This window comes from Leucoraja erinacea, chromosome 15, assembly GCF_028641065.1.
Source record: "Leucoraja erinacea ecotype New England chromosome 15, Leri_hhj_1, whole genome shotgun sequence".
In the NCBI taxonomy this organism is placed as follows: Eukaryota; Metazoa; Chordata; class Chondrichthyes; order Rajiformes; family Rajidae; genus Leucoraja; species Leucoraja erinaceus.
In genome coordinates this window covers 4150771-4173960 of record NC_073391.1, presented here as the reverse complement: position 1 = coordinate 4173960, position 23190 = coordinate 4150771, and the positions used below count along the sequence as shown (strand labels likewise).

Below are 23190 nucleotides of genomic sequence, written 5' to 3'. Positions count from 1 at the left end.
TCCCGTTTATATCATGGTTGAAAGAGCTTCACATTCCTGGGCGTGCACATCTCTGAAGATCTCTCCTGGTCCGAGAACACGGATACAATTATAAAGAAAGCACCTCTGCTTCCTGAGAAGATTATGGAGAGTCGATATGTCAAGGAGGGCTCTCTCGAACTTCTATAGATGCACAGTAGAGAGCATGCTGACCGGTTGCATCATGGCTTGGTTCAGCAACTTGACTACCCAAGACTGAAAAAAGATGTAAGCACTGCCGAGTCCATCATCGGCTCTGACCTCCCTACCATTGAGGGGATCTATCGCAGTCGCTGCCTCAAAAAGGCTGCCAGCATCATCAAGGACCCACATCATCCTGGCCACACACTCATCTCCCCGCAGCCTTCAGGTAGAAGGTACAGGAGCCTGAAATCTGCAACATCCAGGTTCAGGAATAGCTCTTCCCCACAGCCATCGGGCTATTAAACTCAACTCCATCAAAGCTCTGATCATTAATAGCCCATTGCACGTTATCTGTTTATTTATGCGTGTGTGTATGAATATATATATGAATTAATGAATATATATATATATATATATATTCGTTGGTATTCAATTCAATTCAACTTTAATGTCATCGCACAAATACAAGTATGAGTACAACGAAATGCAGTTTTGCGTCAGTCCGTAGTAGTTGTGCATAAAGAAATTTAAAAAAATAGAAAGAGAGAAGATACAGAATAATCAAAAAATACAGAATAATTAAACAATGGGGACGGAGGGACCGGAGAAATCTATCGGCGGGACTCCGAGTTCAGCAATGTGATTGTATTGTTGTAGAAGCTGTTCCTCATCCTACTAGTACGTGACCTGAGGCTCCTGTACCGCCTCCCTGATGGGAGGAGGGCAAACAGTCCATGGTTGGGGTGTGAGGGGTCTTTGATGATCTTCCCAGCCCGTCTCAGACACCGTTTTCGGTGGAGGGCATCCATGGCGGGGAGCGGGGCACCGATGATGTGTTGCGCGGTTTTCACCACCCGTTATATGGTCACACTGATCAATTCTGTATTTATTTATGCCTACTTTTTTCTGTTGTGTTGAAGCAATGCAAGAATTTCATTGTCCTATCTGGGACACATGACAATAAACTCTCTTGAATCTTGAATAATTGTGAGCCCTTTATGTAAAATAATGTATATTTGACCATTTTACCAAATCCAAGTGGAATTCATCTGACAATTCTCCTTTTATTGCTCCCTGTACCTCCTCAGGTTAACGAGCTATTTCTGGATGGCAAGCAGGAGCTTGAACATTGTGTGTCTGAACTGCAGCAACGAGAGCAGGTACTTCAGGAAACTTGGCAAGATTTGGAGTTGACCAAGGGAAAGCTGTCTGAAGAGGAATTTGTTCGTGATGCCCATGCTTGCACTGAGAAAAAGCTCTACAATACAGCCAGTGAGGTAGGCATTGCTTGATTTCTGACCATCTAGGTGCATTCTTCCCTCCGGATCACATCCACACCTGCTATATTATTGCTGCCAACCTGTGTAACAAGAGAAATAAGGGTCTTTCCAGTGGGTAGTAATAGAGTCTCTTGCTTCCAGTCTTCATTGGGCTTTCCACAAAATATCCTAATGCTAATTTGATTTTCAGTGCAGAATTTGGGCTTTGAAATAGCTTTTTTGTTTTTGTTTCTGAAGATTTCTTACACTTCCATCAGTTTTTATCTGTGTCTTTGAACCGACCCAATGCACTGTAATTACTTTTTGAAAGCTGCAGAAGTCTCTCCTAGTTTTGTTTAGTTTGGAGATACAAAACAGGCCCTTCAGCCCACTGAGTTCATGCCGACCAGCGATCCCCGCACACTAATACTATCTGACACACACTGGGGACAATTTGCAATTAACCTACAAACCTGTATATCTTTGGAGTGCGGGAGAATCTGGAGCTCCCGGAGAAACCCCACGCAGGTCACGGGGAGTACAAACTCCCTACAGGAGGCACCCATAGTCCGGTTAAACCCGGGTCTCTGCTGCTGTAAGACAGCAACTCTACCACTATGCCCTGGTTCCTTATCAAAAGCATATGGTTTAATTAATTACCATGTCTCTTGTGCATGATTTATTCAAATATAGGCAGAATGATTTTAAAAGTTTGCTCATTATGTAAATGCTTTCTAAATGGCTGAAAATAACAAAAGCTAGAGACTGTAGGGAGATAACAATCAATTCCTCAGGTGTGCAGAAAGAGACCCAGTGCTGGAGTAAATCAGGGGTCAGGCAGCATCTCTGGAGAACAAGCATATGTGACGTTTCGTGTCGGGACTCTTCAGACATTCTGCCATCCATGTTTTCCAGTGATGCTGCTTGATCGCTCCGAGTTGGTGGAAATGTGTCTTATAAACCAGCATCTGCAGTTCCTTGTGTCTCCAGGAAAATAGTGGGGTTAGGTTTGAGATTAATACAGGTAGTTCTGCTGTAATGCCTGGTTCCATAATCTGCATTGGATATAACACAAGTGATAGGGAACACTGTTTGGATTTTGTGCACAGATCGCAATTTCCATTGGAACTAGAGAACTGCTTAAAAGTTCCTTGATACTGAAACACAGAAAAGGCTGAAGGATTTAAACAGTATAGCAACAATGAAAACCTGTTTCCATGTAATCTCCCCACAGTAATCAAACCCCAATGTCTCTAGAACACAGTTGCTGCTATAGTGTGTGGCAATTGAAATTGCCAAGTGTGATCGGTGAGGGTAGGAATACGTAGATAGGACTGATGAATATATATGGCTGAAGAGGTGGTGCGGGAGGCAGGGATTCAGATTTCTGGATCATTGGTGTAGTGTATTTGGGTGCTTGGAACTGACTTAAAAGAACTCTCAGATACAGGAGTAAACTAACAAGCTACCTTATTGCAGGACGCCACCTTGAGTCTCCTCTAGCGTATGCTTCCACTCGCACAAGACATAACATATGCTAATTACATTACATACATCACACTGCTCCCCCTTTAACTTGGAGGCAGGTAACACCATTTACATTATATACATCACACTGCTCCCCCTTTAGCTTGGAGGCGAATAACACCATTTCTATTACATTAAATATAATTGATTAACACACTGTTGCAAAATTATATTATTACAGTCATCTTGCATTACATCCTCATAACTATTAATCGTACTAAAACTTAGCACTTATAATGGTTCCTTCCACTCATCTTCCTTAAACGAAATACATTACCCCTTGCTTTATGTGTTATCCTTTTCCGTTCCATCCTGTGTAAATTGCACACTCTTTCTAATCACTCAAGCTCTACCTGTATCTCAGCCTCTTCCCTTTTTAAATATCCTAATCTAATTTGCAGATTTCTTTCTGTTCTTGATATTCTGCTAAAGTTAACATTTCCTCTGTTTCTGTTCCTTATTTGTAGGTGGGATCTGGCACATGACTGCAGGTTTTCATTTTTCAGCAGCTCTCTGTCGCTCAATTTCCTGGCGCTGCATATTTATCTGCTCTTGCTGTACAATAACATTCAGCAATGCATAAACATTTGTCCATTGCTCAGTGAAGGAAACTCGATGCTGGACTACAGTGAAGTGTCCTAATCGCAAATAGTCCTGCATACTTTTGTCTCGACCTACAAGCCTCTCTTCTTTAGACTTTTCTCTTAACAGCTTTTTGCTCATCGTCACACATTTATTTAACCGTTCTTTGCAACGTTTAAGCATTTTCTGCTGTTCGTCTATTTGTCTTCTTAAATCACCTTTCTGGTTATTCATCAAGAAGTAGGACCTATATTGGCTTTGATTTGCGCTCTGTATATTTCTCTTACTACATAAGCACGGTAGTGAGACTGCACTACAACTGCTGTATAAATCAGTTTGAGGAAGACTTACCTATATCGTTCAAGCCGTTTCTGTTGTGCATCTATTTGTCTCCTTAGGTCTTTCCTATACCAACTCGTATGGAGTACTGACTGCACTTTTACAATCGCTCTCTTTTGCTTAACCCACTGCCTAACCACCATACTCTTGTAGGCAGTCTGAATGGTAATAGTTGCATCCCTCATTGACTGATATTGCACTAACTGGGAATGCCCTATTTTACCATCTCTGGATTGAAATGATTGCTTGACGCACAGCTCTGTAGCATGCCCTTAATCGGTAGCCACGGTATGCAGCTTGCAGAGTGACTACAGCCGCCTTTTGCATCAAGTAATGCTTTCTTGTAATGCACATTCTTATGAATGACTTAATACGGCGTGCTGCCTTGATTTTCTCAACCCATACTCTGGCTTTGATCCCGCGGTATAAGGCCTGAACACAAACCATTGCTTTTCTCAAACTCTTATAATGTCTCACTTGGACATTTCTTATCTGGCATGCTCTGTATTGTTGCTGTACCGCAATGGCAGACCAGCGTAGTTTCTTAAAATACTGACGCTGTTAATACAATACAATACAATCAGTTATATTCGTCACATTGCACATAAAGTGTAAGTGAAATGAATTTGTCAGCAGCGGTACAATGATAAAGAACACACAAACACAATAAAAATTTAACACATCTGATGTGTTATGCATCTGATAATAAGTCTGTATGACCGTGGCAAATTGATGCATGCACCGCAATTGCCTTCGAACAAGCATTCCACGGTAGGCTGCCTGAAGCAGTACAATGCTTCTGCGTACCTTCATGTAAGTTTTGCGATCACTTTCCATTTGAAGGTGTGCCCTATAATGGGTTTGTACTATTATAGCTGCCAATCTCATTGCCTTGTATTGATGGTATACTCTGTGCATTCTAAATGCTGCTTGTAATACCGTTGCTGCCTTCTGTTTGTTCCAGATCTCTCTCCGTACCTTCATACCCCTGAATGCAGCTTGAATTAATTAATACCCAATCATTGAACCTTCTTAACCAACCTTCCATGAGGAACCTGGTCAAAAGACTTACTGAAGTCCACATATACAACATCCACTGCTTTACCCTCATCAATTTCTCGAGTAACCTCTTCAAAACATTCAAGAAGATTAGTCAAGCATGACCTTCCAGGCACAAATCCATGCTGAATGTCCCTAATCAGACCCTGTTTATCCAGATGCTTATATATATTATCTCTAAGTATCTTTTCCATTAATTTGCCCACCACTGAAGTCAAATTAACAGGCCTATAATTGCTAGGTTTACTCTTAGAACTATTTTTAAACAATGGAACAACATGTGCAGTACGCCAATCCTCCGGTACTATTCCCGTTTCTAATGACATTTGAAATATTTCTGTCATAGCCCCTGCTATTTCTACACTAACTTACCTCAATGTCCTAGGGAATATCCTGTCCAGACCTGGAGACTTATCCACTTTTATATTTCTCAAAAGTGTCAGTACTTCCTCTTCTTTGAATCTCATAGTTTCCATAGCTACTCTACTTTTTTCCCTTATCTCACATAATTCAATATCCTTCTCCTTGGTGAATACCGAAGAAAATAAATTGTTCAATATCTCCCCCATCTCTTTTGGCTCTGCAGATAGCTGTCCACTCTGACTCTCTAATGGACCAATTGTATCCCTCGTTATCCTTTTGCTATTAATATAGCTGTAGAAACCCTTTGGATTTACTTTCACCTTACTTGCCAAAGCAGCCTCATATCTTCTTTTAGCTTTTCTAATTTATTTCTTAAGATTCTTTTTACATTCTTTATACTCCTCAAGCACCTCATTTACTCCATGCTGCCTATAATTATTGTAGATCTCTCCCTTTTTCTGAACCGTGTCCAATTTCCCTTGAAAACCATGGCTCTTTCCAATTTTTACTATTTCCTTTCAACCGAACAGGGACATAAAGATTCTACACTCTTAAAATTTCACCTTTAAATGTCGTCCATTTCTCTTCTACATCTTTCCCATAAAACAAACTGTCCCAATTTACTCCTTTTAAATCCTTTCACATCTCCTCAAAGTTAACCTTTCTCCAATCAAAAATCTCAACCTTAGGTCCAGTTCTGACCCTCTCCATAATTATATTGAAACTAATGGTATTGTGATCACTGGTCCCGAACTGTTCCCCAATGCATACCTCTGCCACCTGACCCGTCTCATTTCCTAACAGGAGGTCCAGCACCGCCCCTTCTCTAATAGGTACTTCTATGTATTGCTGCAAAAAACTATCCTGCACACATTTTACAAACTCCAACCCATCCAACCCATTTACAGAACGTGTTTCCCAGTCTATTAGTGGAAAATTGTAATCTCCCACAATCACTACCTTGTGTTTACTACTAATATCTGCAAACTCCTTACATATTTGCTCTTCCAATTCTTGTACTGGTTCATTAATGCTTTCTGATAATATTTTTGCACATGTTTGTCACTGGCTACTCATTTGCAAAATGGAAATGTTGGATCATTCAGCCGAACACACATCAAGTATAAAAAGCCACATACACATTCCTGGTTCATTCCATTATATAACAGTAGCAATTCAAGCAAAACATTAAGAACAAAATTAGTGTTCTACACTGGGATTCAGCTTCCTGATGAGTAAGATCCTTCACCAGGATGAGAAAAACATTTTTCACACAGAGAGTGGTGAATCTCTGGAACTCTCAGCCACGGAAGGTAGTTGAGGCTAGTTCATTGGCTATATTTAAGAGGGAGTTAGGTGTGGCCCTTGTGGCTAAAGGGATCAGGGGGTATGGAGAAAAGGCAGGTACAGGATATTGAGTTGGATGATCAGCCATGATCATATTGAATGGCGGCGCAGGCTCGAAGGGCCGAATGGCCTACTCCTGCACCTATTTTCTATGTCTATGTTTCTATGAATAGCTAGGGTTGCTCTTTGGATGGCAATTTCCCTTTGCCTTTGACTTTTGCCACTTTGCATTTGCCCTTTGTCCCTTGGAACTTGACCGTTGTCCCTTGGAACTTGACCGTTATCCCTTTGCACTTGACCTTTGTCCTTTTGCACTTGACCTTTGTCCTTTTGCACTTGACCTTTGTCCTTTGAGGGACTCTCTGCCCTCTTTAGTTCAGGCTCCTTGCCTGGATGCCCTTGGAAGTTTTGGCGAGAAATGAGCCATTAATGCCTCCTTACACTCCTCATACATTTTATCTGTGGGCTTTGCTGGCTGCAGTAACATACGTAAGGTCTGATAACCCTCTCTTCCTAAGCCTAATATGAACCATGCTCTCTTCTCCTCTGCAGCGATATCATTGGAAATGAAACGAGCCTCCATGACTTTGGTCCATTTCTCAAAATTACACCCAGAATCTAACTGGGGCACGTTTCCTACAATTTGAAAAGTCATGCTACCTGTTGCTATTCAGGTGCACTATATTGTGTTCTCTCACTGTGTTTTCTGCACTGAACTTAATCCTTTTACACACTAAGAAGTGATCCAGCCCACTGACTATTACTAATTCTTATAATAATAGATTTATACTATTAACCAACATTTCATGTTAATAGACATTTAGAACATTTTAACCATATTCCTGCTACGCACACAGATTTACTATTAATAACAGTGACCAATGCATTACATCCAAACAGTCCAGCTTTTACTGTGAAGGAATAGTGAACAATGCATTAGATTCAACTTTTACTTTGAAGGATTTCACCAGTCCAGCTTGTCGGCCTATGGACTCCGGTGCGTTATTGACCTCTCGAGCTGTCCCACCGGTACTTTTGCTGCTGGCCTCACCGGACCTCCGCTGCTGCTTTTGCTGGCTCCCCCGGGCTTCACCGTTACTTTTGCTGCTGCTGGCTCGCTGCCAAGTCGACTACCACTGCTCTGCTGACTTGCCTGCCCACTGTCTCCACAGCCCTCCTGGCTGCTACTGGACCCGCTGCTCGGCTCGTCGCTGGCTCCCGTGGACACCCTACGGAAGGCGAGTCGCTGCTAGTTACTGCTGCTAGTCCCCGCTGTTCAAAGCGTCGGGACTGTGCCCCGCCGTTGGGGGCTGGCTAAGCGCTGTGTCCCGTTTCTCTCGCGCGGACCCGCTTCTTCCTCTCCCGGCTTTCTCTCGCGACCAGGCAGACTCTGCTCCCGACCGGGCTGAAGTGCTTGAGTGCTGTGTCCTGCTTCTCTCGCGTGGACCCACTCTTTGCTCGGGGCCGGACTTCCTCTCACGTCCGGGCTTTCCCTCTCGGCCGTTCAGCTTCTCTTGCGCAGCCGGACCCTCTTTTCTGCTCACGGTCGGGCTGACTCTGCTCCCGACCGGGCTTTCTCTGCTCACGGCCGTCTCTTGTGACCGGACTTTCTCTCACGACCGGTCCTCTTCTCTCGCAGCCAGTTTTTTTCACTCTGCCGGTCCTCTTCTCTCGTGGCCGGGTTTTTTTTTTTCGGCCGGTCCGCTTCTCGTTGCCAGTTTTTTAAATTTTTTTACTCTGCTGGTTCGCTTCTCACGTTGCCGGCTTTCTTCCTCGACCGGGCTGACTCTTCTCCCGGCCGGGCTTCACCGTTTCGTCGGTGGCTTCACTGGATCTGTCCGTGGCCCTACCCGTACTAGTAGCAATGTTACAAAATTTTGAGATTTAAAAAATCAAGTCTGCAATTTATCCCATCAGATAAAGCATAACAATACGTTTAATTTGATACCTAATTCACTTTCATATCTCAAGTAATAAAAATGTTATGGCCATTTTCATACTCGGAAATTAGCATCTTGTTCCCTATTGATTTTCTATGGACATAACAAAAAAGCTGTGATCATGGACAGTCAAAAGCCCATAACCTTCTTAAAAATTAAGAGAACTGAATGAAATTTTCAGTTATCATAGATTGAACCATTCTGAAACAAATATAAAATAATCTTACTTGGATGACCTGAAATTAAAGCATATAATTAGTTAGTTACCCAATTGTAGCTAATTTCAAACTTCAATGACTAGCTCTAAACTTCTATCCATTTCTTAATAAATGATTAACATTTTTAAATAGCCTAAGTGTCCAAATAATATTCACAAATAATTCACAATAAAACATGATTTTTAAATCTCATTTACATCAATTTATAGGCCAAATGGAAGGAATTTAGTGGCCAATTGCTGTAAATTAAAGTCCATTTAAATCAGCTCTCTAGTGGGTTCCTGTGAACGCGCTGGTTTAGAACGTTCACATTGCAGTGGATTTGTGCCCTCAAACGCCCAGAAAAACACTGCGGGATATAAAAAGCCCAAAATGAGCTACTCGCTATAGTATACTTTATATACTGGGTTCTTAAGAAGCCCCTTTTAATGTAAAAATAAGGTACATACCTTTAATTGTTTGCTTTATAAAACCCTGGGGCTGCGAGAGTTCGCAGGTTTAGAGAGTGATTTTTAAACTACTATAACTATTTTACAAGGCCATAAAAACTAATAATACCTTTTGCGACGGGGTCTTTCAGCGATTTTCCGTTAATGATTTACTAGGCTGAACATTTTCGATTGCAACAGCCTAGTAAAAATCGTGTTTTAAACCTCTAAACAGCGCCAAAATCGCGCACACGGGGTGGGGCAGATACTCAGCCACGATTCAGGTAGGTTTTGTAACATACCTAGTACTAGGCCCTCACTCGACGTCGTTGGCGGCTCCTGGGCCTGGCTGTGGGCTACACAGCCCTGGAACTCACCCGAAGCCGGTGGCGGCTGCTGAGCCTCTTCCGCCCCTTTGCCGTAGCTGTACAACCCTGGAAAATGTTCCAGGTAAGTTGACACTGTCGCTGTCCTGCTGGTTAGGCTTCCAGCTTTCAGCTGCGTTCTTCGGTGACACTTACTTACTGCCCCACTTGTTTTCCTTGCTTCCTGTTCCGACTTTTCTTTGGCGCCAATTCAAAACCATTTGGCGCCAAATCTTTTGTCTTGGTGCCGTTCCACTTTGTTTCCAAACACAACCTTTTTTTTTTCTGACAGCCCCTTTTCTTTTTATCCGCGTCGTGCTGTTGTTGTATGTTTTGGTGTAACAATTCACCTAAAACTTGTACAAAGACTATTCAGCTTTAGGAATTCGACAAAAAAACCCCAACTCGGTCTAAAATGAGTAACAGTCCGAAGGACGACCTCTTGCCACGTAGACACACCATAGAGAGCCTGACAAAACTCGCCGACTTGTACAGCTGATGTTTTAAATGCAGTCACCGGCATAGAGGGATCTGCAGGCCTCTCTTGTCCAGCTCGCAAACAACTGCGACACAACTCCGTATCTACTGTTTAAACTGTTAAACAATCCTGCCTGTTGCAAAACAGTCCTGTAGGTGAGTTCACAAACTAGTCGCTGCACCATCGAGTCATTCTTCACCGGCTGCCATGGCTGTCGTAACGGCTCACATTGTAATCCCTGGCCAGCATCGCTTCGGCCCGCCACTGACAGGGCGCTTTCGGTCACTGTGCGGCTCGCTCCCGTCTCACCAGCTGCCGTTCCCTTCTCCACCGCCTGCTTCTCGCTTAGTCCACACCCCCGCAGTCGCCAATGCCTTCCAAGGTGTTGGTGACTCTGGAAGAGGAGGGGGGGTGGATATCCGAATGGACAAAGCAGCAGGAGGAGCAGGTGGTGGAGGGAGAGATGCCGACTGGACAAAGCGATTACCAACAAAAAGGAGCGGCAACTGATGAGAGGAGAAGGAACCCCACAGTGACGGAACGCATCCTGTTGATGGCAGCGAACAGAAGACAGCGCTGTCCCAGGGGCTACAACATGGGCCGCAACAGAAGAAGGGCTCGCTGGTGCACCTTGAGAACAAGGATTAGCATCAGTAGGTCTATCCTCTATAATTGAAATCTGTTATCAATGGGTTTATTAAAATGTGGGTTTACTGTACTGTATATAACACAATAAACCAAAAAAGTTCAATAAAATAAACCCAATATTATTGCAAAACAAATGCTCCAGGTCCCTCATGAAATTGCGACAGTTTGCAGTTTAGTTGTAGTGTTTATCATATTCAAGAGGCTGATGGGTGTTGGGAAGGAGCTATTTCTGAACCTGGAGGTCAGTTTTTAGACTCCGAAACCAGCTACTTAATAGCAGGAGTGGAATGAGAGTGTGTCTTGGGTGATGTTGAGTCTTTGGTGTTGATTGCATTTTTGAGGCAGTACTTCCTAAACATCCCTAAACAAGTGTTGTAGTGCAGAGAGATCTAGGAGTGCAGGTACATGGTTCCTTGAAGGTGGTGCCACAGGTAGATAGGGTGGTCTAGACTAGAAGGCCTTTGACACATTGGCCTTCATCAAAGGTTGGGTCTGCAAGACAATGGTGAGGCCACATTTGGAGTATTGTTGCGTTTTGGTCACCCTGCTATGCATTTTTATTTCTTTCTGCGAGTAGTTTAGAATGCAGTAATTCCAAGTTTTCTCTTTGAGTACACTGAACCAGGAGAATGTGGAGAGTAATTGCAATGCAGTGTTCATTAAAGCTGCGATGGAAAGACCGTTGATTCTTGATTAGTGCGGGTGTCAGAGGTTCTGGGGGTGAAGAGGAGAAGATGGATCAGCTACGATTGAATGGTGGAGTAGACTTGATGGGCCAATTGGCCTAATTCTACAATCACATTTGACCTTATGACCAACCCAATATTGCACCCTTATTGCAATCACAGAGCGTTGGAAGGTCTGCATGGTCAGAAAAGATCTTTAGCCCATCAATCAACATATTTTACATTGGTGAGGTTTCATTGGAATCTCTTTCTCCACTTTGTAAAATACTCCAGAGATGCTGCCTGTCCCACTGAGTTACTCCAGCATTTTATGTCTGCCTAACTATAGCAATAATGTTGGTGGTCTTTTTTTAATTATCAATTAAAAAATGCACAGGTGGCTATTGTCTCATGATGTGTGTACTATTGTCTGCTATGTTGAGGGGATTGAAATTTGACATTAAAATAAAGCTTTATCCACTGGCCTCAGGTGCTGGATTTTGGTACAAACCATCTTTCTCTAAAGACTCGCTTTAAAACCCCTTACGCTTTTGAGCATCTTTGATTTTTCCGCCTGTGCCTTTGCCCGGTGCTTCATTATTTTCATAATGTGTTCTTGAAATTTATTTCAGTTGCTGCAGGTGGTTGAAGTGAGTACAAGTGACGTGTCTGGTCTTCACTCTAAGCTTGACCGTAAAGCAACTGTTGAAATGCACAACCTCAAAGCTCGGGACCTGTTCTTAACGCAGATGAAAAACTTGTTCACTGAAATACAGATGAAAACTGATGAAACGCGTGTTCAGCAATGGGGAATGCTAGATTTCTATGCAAAGTCAATAGGTAAGTTCAGATCAAATTTATTGTGCAGTAAATTTACAAATTAATTTTGCAACTATAAGAGTTTTTATATGATTGAATTTAAACTTTCATTTGCTTGGTTCTAAGATTTTGGTTTCAAACAATCTTTAACTAGTTTGCTCAACTCCATTATTTGTTTTTCTAAACAAAGTGGTGTATCTGCAGTGGTAAATTTGGGTTTGAAGCCTATTTTAGCTGAGTTACGTTGGATGTGTGGCGGAGGTTATCTCGGTAACAATTAGTGGATTACATACGAGATAATCGTTTGTTTACGGGCACAACTGATGCTGAGAAAAGTTATATTGCAAACGGCAGTGCAATAAATGTCAAGTCCCAGACTTGTTCATGTGGGAGCCCCTCACCCCTGAGACAGCATAGTGTACATTTGAGCCCAACCCACCTTTGACCACCTTAATCATATGTGTGGGGGCTAGCAGAGATTCCACCAAGTAACACCAAGGATTCTGATCCGCCAACTTATTTCACATTCGTACAGCGAAAATCTCTTGACAGGTTGTAATCAGATTGTTGTTGGTGCGATCTTTTACTATATTGCTCTGTTTACTGTATTACAACAATAATGAGACTTCATAGCCGGCCCACTGACTGTGAGATGCTTTGAGATGATCTCAGGTGCCTAATGAATGTTAGCCTGTGTGTCTTTAATGCTAAATGATGCCATTGCGTTATTTCGTTGTCAATCTCACAGCATCACTCAGGCCTGTAAACGACCGAGTGTCTCTAATGCAATCCGCTGCAGCTGCAGAATTGAGGAGAATGAGAGTATTAAAAGGGAGGGAGGTTTGAGCAAGACTGAGAAAAGAACAGACCGTGAAAAGCCATTGTGCATTCTCATTATCAAATTAGTCTTTCTTTTGTCAAGACCACCCAGTTGCTGGTGTGCAACAGCCACCCTGTATGAAAGGAATGTTGACATGGAACTTAAATGTCTATTCTTTGGAACTTTAATAGATGTAGGTCATTCTCAGTCCCAAGGGATTGCCAAAGATGTAGCTGGAAAGGATGAAAAACGCACACTGTGGATCACAGACATTGGAAAATATTGCCACTGGTGATACTGAGGTAGCCATGGGGATGTCTAGAGTTGAAGATTAATTTCTCCATTTCTAGTAAAGGAGAAAACGTTCCACCTGGTCTTTTGGCTTCTTAAATGATCCCGTGTTTTTCAGGTGACCTTGTGGGTACCAATGCCTCCGCATTGAGTTCTGCCATGTCGTCAGTAGCTGCTGCATACTCATCAATGAAGGATGTGATTTCATCGGATGTATCACAAGCTTTTCAGGACTTGCTAAAACAAGAGAGCATGACAGAGCAGTCGCTAAATTGCGTGCAGAAAGCTCTGGTAAGTTCTTCAGAACTCGGAGGGAAGGAGAATGACGTACAATGTGGATGGACTTGACTTTACATATTTCACAATCCTGCTTTTTTTCTTGCTGTTTTAAAATCTTCTTTCCACTTTTCCCCGAGCAGTTTTATTGCCCCAGATCTGCCTGACATTCTTTGTTGCCTCACTTGAATGCTCATTGTACACGAGTCTAGACCAGTGGTTCCCAACCTTTTTTTGGCCATGCCCCACCTAATCACCTCTAAAATCCTGATGCCCCCACCCCCCCGCCATGTGGTGATATATAATTCTTATCATTTAAAAAGTGAACTCCGTTTCAGCTGAAGAAGCTTAAAACGCCAATACCTTGGTTTAAACAAGCTTCAAAAGAACATGGCATCCATGAAAAAGAAAAATGAAATAAACAAAAGACAGTTAAAGTTCTGAGCAAGAAATTACTAAAAAATTGTTTAAAAAAATGACCTCGCACGCTTCGTGCGACGTGCATGAAGAGCGATGGCGCGGTGATTATGTAATAACTACACAATAAAGATCTTTTTTACCCCAAAAAAATTATTTACTCAAAATAACATCTGAAACATAAACTACATATGTTTACCTGATGGAAAATCCAAAAAAATAAAAATCGAAAATTTGGACCCAGACCTCCTCAGTCTCCTCAATTGCCCCCCTTAAAAATCAAATTGCCCCCCTGTGGGACGTACGCCCCACGTTGGGAACCACTGGTCTAGACCATGTATTGGCAGGCTGTTGAACTGATGTCACATCTTGGTTGTATCAGGCTCCTGAATGAGGTTCCAGTGATTGTCATTAGACAGTGATCAAGGTTCTGAGCCGACGCTAACCAGATGGGAACGAGGCCAGTTCACAACGAAATAATGTAAACATTACTTATTTTAATCTAATAAAAAGTTGCACCATGTTGTACATTACACTAGAACTCAAAGCAATGTTTGTCTCACTCGCCAGGTCTTTTAGAACGTTTCAGGTGCCTGAAACTTGATTTTTGCCCTCCTTCAAACAAACTAAATCACAGTTATCTTATCACGTAATTCTATTTGCCACTATTACGACAGTAATCCTTTTTGAACAGCTAGACTTGTGGAAAAAGTGGTTTCAGATGTATAGTTGTAGATTTGTACCGTACAGAACCACGCCCTTGGGCCCATCTTGTCCATAATACCATGTCAGTTAATCTCATTTGGCTCATGTACCTGAAAACCTTTCCTATCCATATACCTGTCCAAATGCCTTCAAAGCTGTTATTGTGTCTGCCTCAAATGGCTCGTCTGGCAGCTCCTTCCATATACCCACCACCTGTGTAGAAAAAGTCGCTGTTCTGGTTCCTATTAAATCTTTCCCTCTTGCATTAAACCTACGCCTTTTAATTCTTAATTATTCTATAAGGTCATCCCTCAACCCCCTGCACCCCAAAAAATAAAGTCCCATTATGCCCAATCTCTCCCTATAGCTTAGGCCCTTGGAAACTACTCGTAAACTTTCTCTGTGTGCGTTCTTTCCAGATTTTTTGAAACACAGAAACATAGAAAATAGGTGCAGGAGTAGGCCATTCGGTCCTTCGAGCCTGCACCGCCATTCAATATGATCATGGCTGATCATCCAACTCAGTATCCCGTACCTGCCTTCTCTCCATACCCCCTGATCCCTTTAGCCGCAAGGGCCACATCTAACTCCCTCTTAAATATAGCCAATGAACTGGCCTCAACTACCTTCTGTGGCAGAGAGTTCCAGAGATTCACCACTCTTGTGTGAAAAATGTTTTACTCATCTCGGTCCTAAAGGATTTCCCCCTTATCCTTAAACTGTGACCTTTTCTCCTGGACTTCCCCAACATCGGGAACAATCTTCCTGCATCTAGCCTTTCCAACCCCTTAAGAATTTTGTAAGTTTCTATAAGATCCCCCCTCAATCTCCTAAATTCTAGCGAGTACAAGCCTAGTCTATCCAGTCTTTCCTCATATGAAAGTCCTGACATCCCAGGAATCAGTCTGGTGAACCTTCTCTGCACTCCCTCTATGGCAATAATGTCCTTCCTCAGATTTGGAGACCAAAGCTGTACGCAATACTCCAGGTGTGGTCTCACCAAGACCCTGTACAACAGCAGTAGAACCTCCCTGCTCCTATACTCAAATCCTTTTGCTATGAATGCTAACATACTATTCGCTTTCTTCACTGCCTGCATGCCTACTTTCAATGACTGGTGCACCATGACACCCAGGTCTCGTTGCATCTCCCCTTTTCCTAATCAGCCACCATTTAGATAATAGCCTACTTTCCTGTTTTTGCCACCAAAGTGGATAACCTCACATTTATCAACATTATACTGCATCTGCCATGCATTAGCCCACTCACCCAGCCTATCCAAGTCACCTTGCAGCCTCCTAGCATCCTCCTCACAGCATACACTGCCCCCTAGCTTAGTGTCATCCGCAAACTTGGAGATGTTGCATTCAATTCCCTCGTCCAACTCATTAATATATATATATATTGTAAATAGTTGGGGTCCCATCACTGAGCCTTGCGGTGCCCCACTAGTCACTGCCTGCTATTCTGAAAAGGACCCGTTTGCTCCTACTCTTTGCTTCCTGTTTGCCTGCCAGTTCTCTATCCACATCAATACTGAACCCCAATACTGTGTGCTTTAGGTTTGTATACTAATCTCTTATGTGGGACCTTGTCAAAAGCCTTCTGACAGTCCAGATATAACACATCCACTGGTTCTCCCTTATCCACTCTACTAGTTACATCCTCGAAAAATTCTATAAGATTCGTCTGACATGATTTACCTTTCGTAAATCCATGCTGACTTTGTCCAATGATTTCACCACTTTCCAAATGTGCTGCTATCCCATCTTTAATAACTGACTCTAGCAGTTTCCCCACTACCGATGTTAGACTAACTGGTCTGTAATTCACCGTTTTGTCTCTCCCTCCCTTTTTAAAAAGTGGGGTTACATTAGCTACCCTCCAATCCTCAGGAACTACTCCGGAATCTAAAGAATTTTGAAAAATGATCACTAATGCATCCACTATTTCTTGAGTACTCTGGGATGCAGCCTATCTGGACCTGGGGATTTATCGGCCTTTAATCCATTCAATTTACCTAACACCACTTCCCGGATAACCTGGATTTCACTCAGTTCCTCCATGTCATTTGACCCGCGGTCCCCTGCTATTTCCGGCAGATTATTTATGTCTTCCTTAGTGAAGACGGAACCAAAGTAGTTATTCAATTGGTCCGCCATGTCCTTGTTCCTTATGATCAATTCACCTATTTCTGACTGCAAGGGACCTACATTTGTTTTAACTAATCTCTTTCTTTTCACATATCTATAAAAAATTTTGCAGTCAGTTTTTATGTTCCCTGCCAGTTTTCTTTCATAATCTATTTTCCGTTTCCTAATTAAGCCCTTTGTCCTCCTCTGCTGGTCTCTGAATTTCTCCCAGTCCTCTGGTAGGCTGCTTTTTCTGGCTAATTTGTTCGCTTCCTCTTTTGCTTTGATACCATCCCTGATTTCCCTTGTTATCCACGGATGCACTACCTTCCCTGATTTATTCTTTTTCCAAACTGGGATGAACAATTGTTGGAGTTTATCCATGCAGTTTTTAAATGCCTTCCATTGCATACTCACCGTCAACACTTTAAGAATTAATTGCCAGTCACTCTTGGCCAATTCACGTCTCATACTCTCAAAGTTACCTTTCTTTAAGTTCGGAACCATTGTTTCTGAATTAACCATGTCACTCTCCATCCTAATGAAGAACTCAACCATATTATGGTCACTCTTGCCCAAGGGGCCACTCACAACAAGACTGCTAACTAACCCTTCCTCATTACTCAATACCCAGTTTAGAATAGCCTGCTCTCTCGTTGGTTCCAGAGTGATGGCATCTTTCCTGTAGTAGGATGACCAAAACAGAATGCAATATTCCATCGATGTTCTTGTACAACTGTAATGTAACGTTCCAACTTCTACACTCAAATCCCTGACTGATGAAAGCCAGTGTGTCAGAAGCTGCCTTCACCACACTATTTACCTGGAACTATGTGCTTGTGCTACTAGATCCCTCTGCTCTTCAACATTCACCAGGCTCCTACCATTCGCTAAAGTTGTCCTGGTTTGACTTTCCAAAATGCAACATATCACAGTTATCTGAATAACACTCCATTTGCCATTCCTCGACCCACCTGCCCAGTTGATCAACGTCCCATTGTAATTTATCATCTGCAAGCTTTCTGATCATCCTTGTACATTCTCATCCAAATTGTTGATTTGGACGACAAAGGGCAAATGGCCCAGCACTGATCCGTGAAGTACTACACTAATCAAAGGCATCCAGTCCAAGAAACATCCTCCCAGTGCCATTCTCTGCTTCCTACAACAAAGCCAATTCTGTATCTAGTTAGCTAGCTCTCCTTGCATCCTACGTGATCCCATGTAACCTTCCAGAGCAGCCTACCAGGCGGAAACTTACCAAAGGCCTTACTCCAGTCCACATAGACTGCATCTAAGCGCACCCCTGCTCTTGTCAATCTTCTTGGGTATTTTAAAAAAGCTCAAACAACTTTGTTAGACACAATGTTCCACACACAAAACCATACTGACCATTCATAATCAACCCTTGTTTTTTTTTAATGGATGTATCTTATACTTCAGAATCCTCAACAGTAATTTTACTACCACAGATGTTAGGCTTACTGGTATCTGCCAGAGCTTTCTTCTGTCCTCTTTTTGCCCTCCTGATTTCCTTGTTAGATATGCTCCTCCACCCCTTGTGCTCCTCCAGTGTAACACTTGGTGCCAGCTGCCTATACCTGATCCTCATTCTTTTTACTGACCAGAGCTTTGATTTTTCTCTTTGTTCTGAATTACTTGCTTCTACCTGCCTTGCCCTCCACTCTAACAAGAACATGCATATCTTGCACATTCGTTATCGACCTTAAAGCATTCCACTTTCCGCATGTCACTTTGCCCACAAACAACCTCCTCCAATCAACTTTTGCCAGCCCTGGTCCAATACCATCAACATTGGCCTTGCTCCTATTTGAATGAATGAATAAGTTTATTGGCCAAGTATTGACATACAAGGAATTTGCCTTGGTGCTCCGCCCGAAAGTGACAACATGACATACAGTAACAGTTAGGAATGACACAAAGTCCTAGAGCTTGTGGACCAGCCCTGTCCTTGTCCATAACTATTTTAAAGCTAATCACTGATCTCAAAAGGCCTGCCCACTGACACAACCATTTGCTAAATAAGATAGTTTGAGGCAACATTAGCATGAGCTCTCCAATTATTGAGGGTTAGATTGCCAGGGCTGTGGCATGAGTTATCAAGTGGATGCACTGTTCTTGTTCCATGCCTCTCTTAGATTGAGTTGCAGATTAATCGCGGACATGCATTAGTAGGAGAAAAAACCCTATTCGACCATTTCATCGGGTATATTCTGCATCTGAATTATTTTATATTTCAAAATTTTGTGAACCTGCCTCTGAACTGCAAACAGATTCCATCTTTTCTATTTGATGTAGTGAATGAATTTGTGTTATTGCGGGGCAATTCAAGTAGAATGATATTTGAATGCAGCTTGGTGGCCATGCAGATTTGTCTGAATGGTTTTACTTGGCTCAGTGCTGCAAGCCATTTGTCTGAATAAGTACGTTTTAGGTCATTATTGATATGAAACTTATTGCTACTGCGTGTGGGATGGGTAATTAATGGAGCTGTGAGTACTAGTTTTATTGTTCATGGAATTTCTCACGTTTTATTTTCAGGCTTACCACAAGGGAGAAATGGAGCAGATGTTAAAGAGCAAATTACAGCCCATAGTTACCAGCATGATAGATCTGAACAACTGCCTCAAACTGAACTTTGAAACCTATTCAGGCATGGCAGAGAAGGTGACTAATATTTTGTTCAGCCTCTGTTCAATGATGTAATATTTCCCAAAAAGTTAATCTGTGTCAAATCGGCTCTAAGGCACTGGTCAGGCCGCATTTGGAATATTGTGAGCAATTTTGGGCATCATATCTGAGGAAGGATATGCTGGCTTTGGAGAGGGTCCAGAGGAGGTTTACAAGAATGACCCCAGGAATGTTAACCTATTATGAGCGTTTGACGGCACTGGGCCTGTACTCGCTGGAGTTTAGAAGAATGAGGGGGGGCCTCATTGAAACCTACAGAATAGTGAAATGCTTGAATAAAGTGGATGTGGAGAGGATGTTTCCATTAGTGGGAGAGTCTAGGACTAGAGGTCATAGCCTCAGAATTAAAGGATGTTCTGTTCGGAAGGAGATGAGGTGGAATTTCTTTAATCAGAGGGTGGTGAATCTGTGGAATTCTTTGCTGTGGGAGCAGTCAGTGGATATGTATAAGGCAAAGATAGATTCTTGATTAGTATGGGTGTTAGAGGTTATGGGGAGAAGGCAGGAGAATGCGGTTAGGAGAGAGAGGTAGATCAGCCATGGCGGAATTGACGATGGCCCAAATGGCCTAATTCTACTATCACACATGATCTTATGAAATCTCTCCCCTTCTCCCCAAAAATATTTACAGATACTGTGAAACAATTTTCAAAGAATTTTGTCTGCTAACGCGCGTGGATATTAATGATTTGTTATAACTATCCTTGTATGGGATAACATAATTTAAAAAAAAGGAATATATTGCATAGCAATTATTAACGGAAAAGAACAAGAAAGATGCTTTGTTGCTTTGTATGTTTAATTTGCTAGAGTTGCAGGTTAATGCAAGCTAAAATGGTATTCAAGCCAGGCCCTGCTATAGTTTTTACACTGATGATGAGTTTCATTGTAATATTACTTTGTCTCTATTGACCATTTTGGTTTTAAATTGGCACCTTTTTTGTAAACTAGCATCTGCAGTTCCTTGCACCTCTAATTGTTTTCATTTGATTCAGATGGAAACTATGAAAATGGATACAAATGCATTCTTTGGGCAACACAGCAAAAGATTGAATAAATTACAAGAAAGCACTTGCAATGCTCTGGGTGTGATTCAAAATGACAATGAGAAACTGAGGCAAAATCTACAAAAAATACAGCAAGAACAAGCGGAGGTACTGTGAAACTTTAATGGCTCGAAACATTACATTGTTGTATTTTATTGAATGATTTCAGTAACAATTCAACTCTGCCTTTTTGTCAATAGGGTATCTCAAATTTACAGAGTCAGCTTGGTCTGTTCTTTCATCAAAATCAGAAGAATTACGAAACTCTTCTAACTCAGAATGGAAATGTACAGCACTCATTGAATATGCTTCAGGAAGAAGTGCACTTGTAAGTGTCTGGTTTGTACTAAATGTTGTTAAAACATAATTTTACTATAATGTGTCTCCATAATGCAAATTGGATGTAATGCCATTCATGAAGTAGGGAACAATATTTGTATTAGGCAGGCATCATTGGTTATAAAGCGCTTTTCGTCAGGAATTTGAGAACCAGTTAAAAGCATCTTTGAAAATTGGCAAGCAGAAAGAATACTGTCTTGGGTTTGGGTGGGGTGGTGGGGTGGGGGTGTTTCCATGTAGAGCCTCCCTATAGTAATCAGACACCATTGTTTCCAGAACACCACCGCTAATTTCACCGCAGGAAGCCATTAGAATTGATTTCTATTGACACTTTAGAGTAGTCATACAGCACAGAAACGGGCCCTTTGGCCCATACGAAGACACCATCTACTACGCTAGTCCCATTTGCCCGTGTTTGGCCTGTATGGGTCTAAACCTTTCCTATCCATGTACCTCTCCAAATATCTTTTAGATGTTAAAGTACCTGCCTCAACTGTCTCCTCTGGCAGCTTGTTTCATATCCCAACCATCCTCTGTGTGCAATAGTTGCCCCTTGGGTTCTTATGAAATCTTGCCCCTTTCGCCTTAAATCTATGTCTGGTTCTTGATTCTGCTATTCTGGGTGAAACACTCTGCATTCACCCTATCAATATTCCTCATGATTTTATACACTCCTCATTTTCCTGCGCTCCAAGGAATAAAGTCCTAACTTGCACAATCTGTGCTATAAATCAGGTCTCCCAGATTTGGCGACGTGCTTGTAAATCTTCTCTGTACTCTTTGCCGCTTAATGACATACTTTCTGTAGCAGGGTGACCAAAACCGAACACACTACTCCAAATGCTGCCACACCACAATGTTGTACAACTGGAGCAGAATGTTCCAGCTTCTACGTATCAGACCCTAACTGCCGAAGGCCAATGCACCAAAGGATGTCTTTACCACACTGTCTGCCTGTGATGCCACTTTCAGGGGGCTGTTACCAGTACTCTTAGATCCTTCTGCTCTACAACACCATGAAGGTCCTACCCTAGTTTGACTTTCCAAAATGCATCACCTCGCTCGCACTTGACTTCCATTAGCCATTCTTCAGCCAATTTGCCCAGCTGATCATGATCTGCTGTCTTGTTTTTTGATAACACTGTCTCTGATAGCACCTACTTTGGTAGGGAGGGGAATAACTTTGTGTATGATACTGTCTAGTCTCTAATCCCCTCTTCCCCATTGACAATGATTTTTATCACTTGATTTTCTACTGCATAAGGTTTCTTAAGAATGCAAATCCCATGTTGTAGCATAACTAACTTATTTTATTACATGTAAACTTGTGAAAATGTATGAATTCCATAATTTGGATATTGGTAATAGGTTTTATGCCTGTATGGAAAATGTTGAAACTGCTTAGAATGTTGCTGTTTGACAATTTGAAACACATCACCATTTGGCTTAAAGCAAAGCTCTCGCGTCATAAAATCATCTGTTTATATTCTAGTCAATCTGCAGAAGTTATGAAGGGCGCTACATCTCACCAAGGGAACCTTGCCACCTCTTTAGACAGTTTTGCAAATGAAATCAGGAATTCATCCAATGAGGGCATAAAAACTGCAGAGAAGTTAAATGATGAAAGCCAACAGCTCGGCTCCAGCATGCTGGTCCTTTGCCAGGAAAGCAGCCAGTGGTGTGAAACAACAGAGGGCACTGTTGACATGCTCAGTCGAGATCAATTATCATTTTATGACCTCAACAAGCAGCAGCTGCGGAACGTTGAGCAGGTATGAATTTATGTTGTTGCTGTGTAGAAAGGAACTGCAGATGCTGGTTTAAACCAAAGATAGACAAAAGAGGCTGAAGTAACTCAGCGGGTCAGACAGCATCTCTGGAGAAAAGGAATAGGTGATGTTTCGGGTTGAGCCCTTTCTCGACCCGAAACATTTCTCCACAGCTGCTCTCTTACCCGCTGAGTTACTCCAGTCTTTTGTGTCTTGCTACTGGGTGGCATCCTGTGTCTGATCTCACAAATTATCCTAATTTTATATTACTGAGGGTAACATTTTGAAATGAAAAACGTGTTTTCAAACCATCAGCAGTTGGAAATTGCTTTAATCAGAAAATATAGCTTCAAAATGTTCAGATTTTAAGTATCCCTTAAGATTGCAGCAGTTTTTCAAGTACTAATCGCTGTTAAGTATTTCATTCTCGTTAAACCTGTAAAGAATGGGGTGACATTTTTCTTGATTTGTCTACACATTGACC

At 42.1% G+C, this 23190-nt stretch overlaps 1 protein-coding gene across 2 annotated transcripts in view; it reads left to right on the top strand.

Moving 5' to 3' along the window:
• Positions 1-23190, top strand: part of kif11 (kinesin family member 11) — an 80455-nt gene that overhangs the window by 42135 nt on the left and 15130 nt on the right. For both annotated transcript variants that reach the window (XM_055646619.1, XM_055646621.1), the window contains exons 14-20: positions 1251-1439; positions 12013-12220; positions 13429-13601; positions 19403-19528; positions 20548-20706; positions 20799-20926; positions 22430-22709. In XM_055646619.1, the coding sequence (XP_055502594.1) occupies positions 1251-1439; positions 12013-12220; positions 13429-13601; positions 19403-19528; positions 20548-20706; positions 20799-20926; positions 22430-22709 (1263 nt within the window). The remainder of the gene's footprint in view (positions 1-1250; positions 1440-12012; positions 12221-13428; positions 13602-19402; positions 19529-20547; positions 20707-20798; positions 20927-22429; positions 22710-23190) is intronic.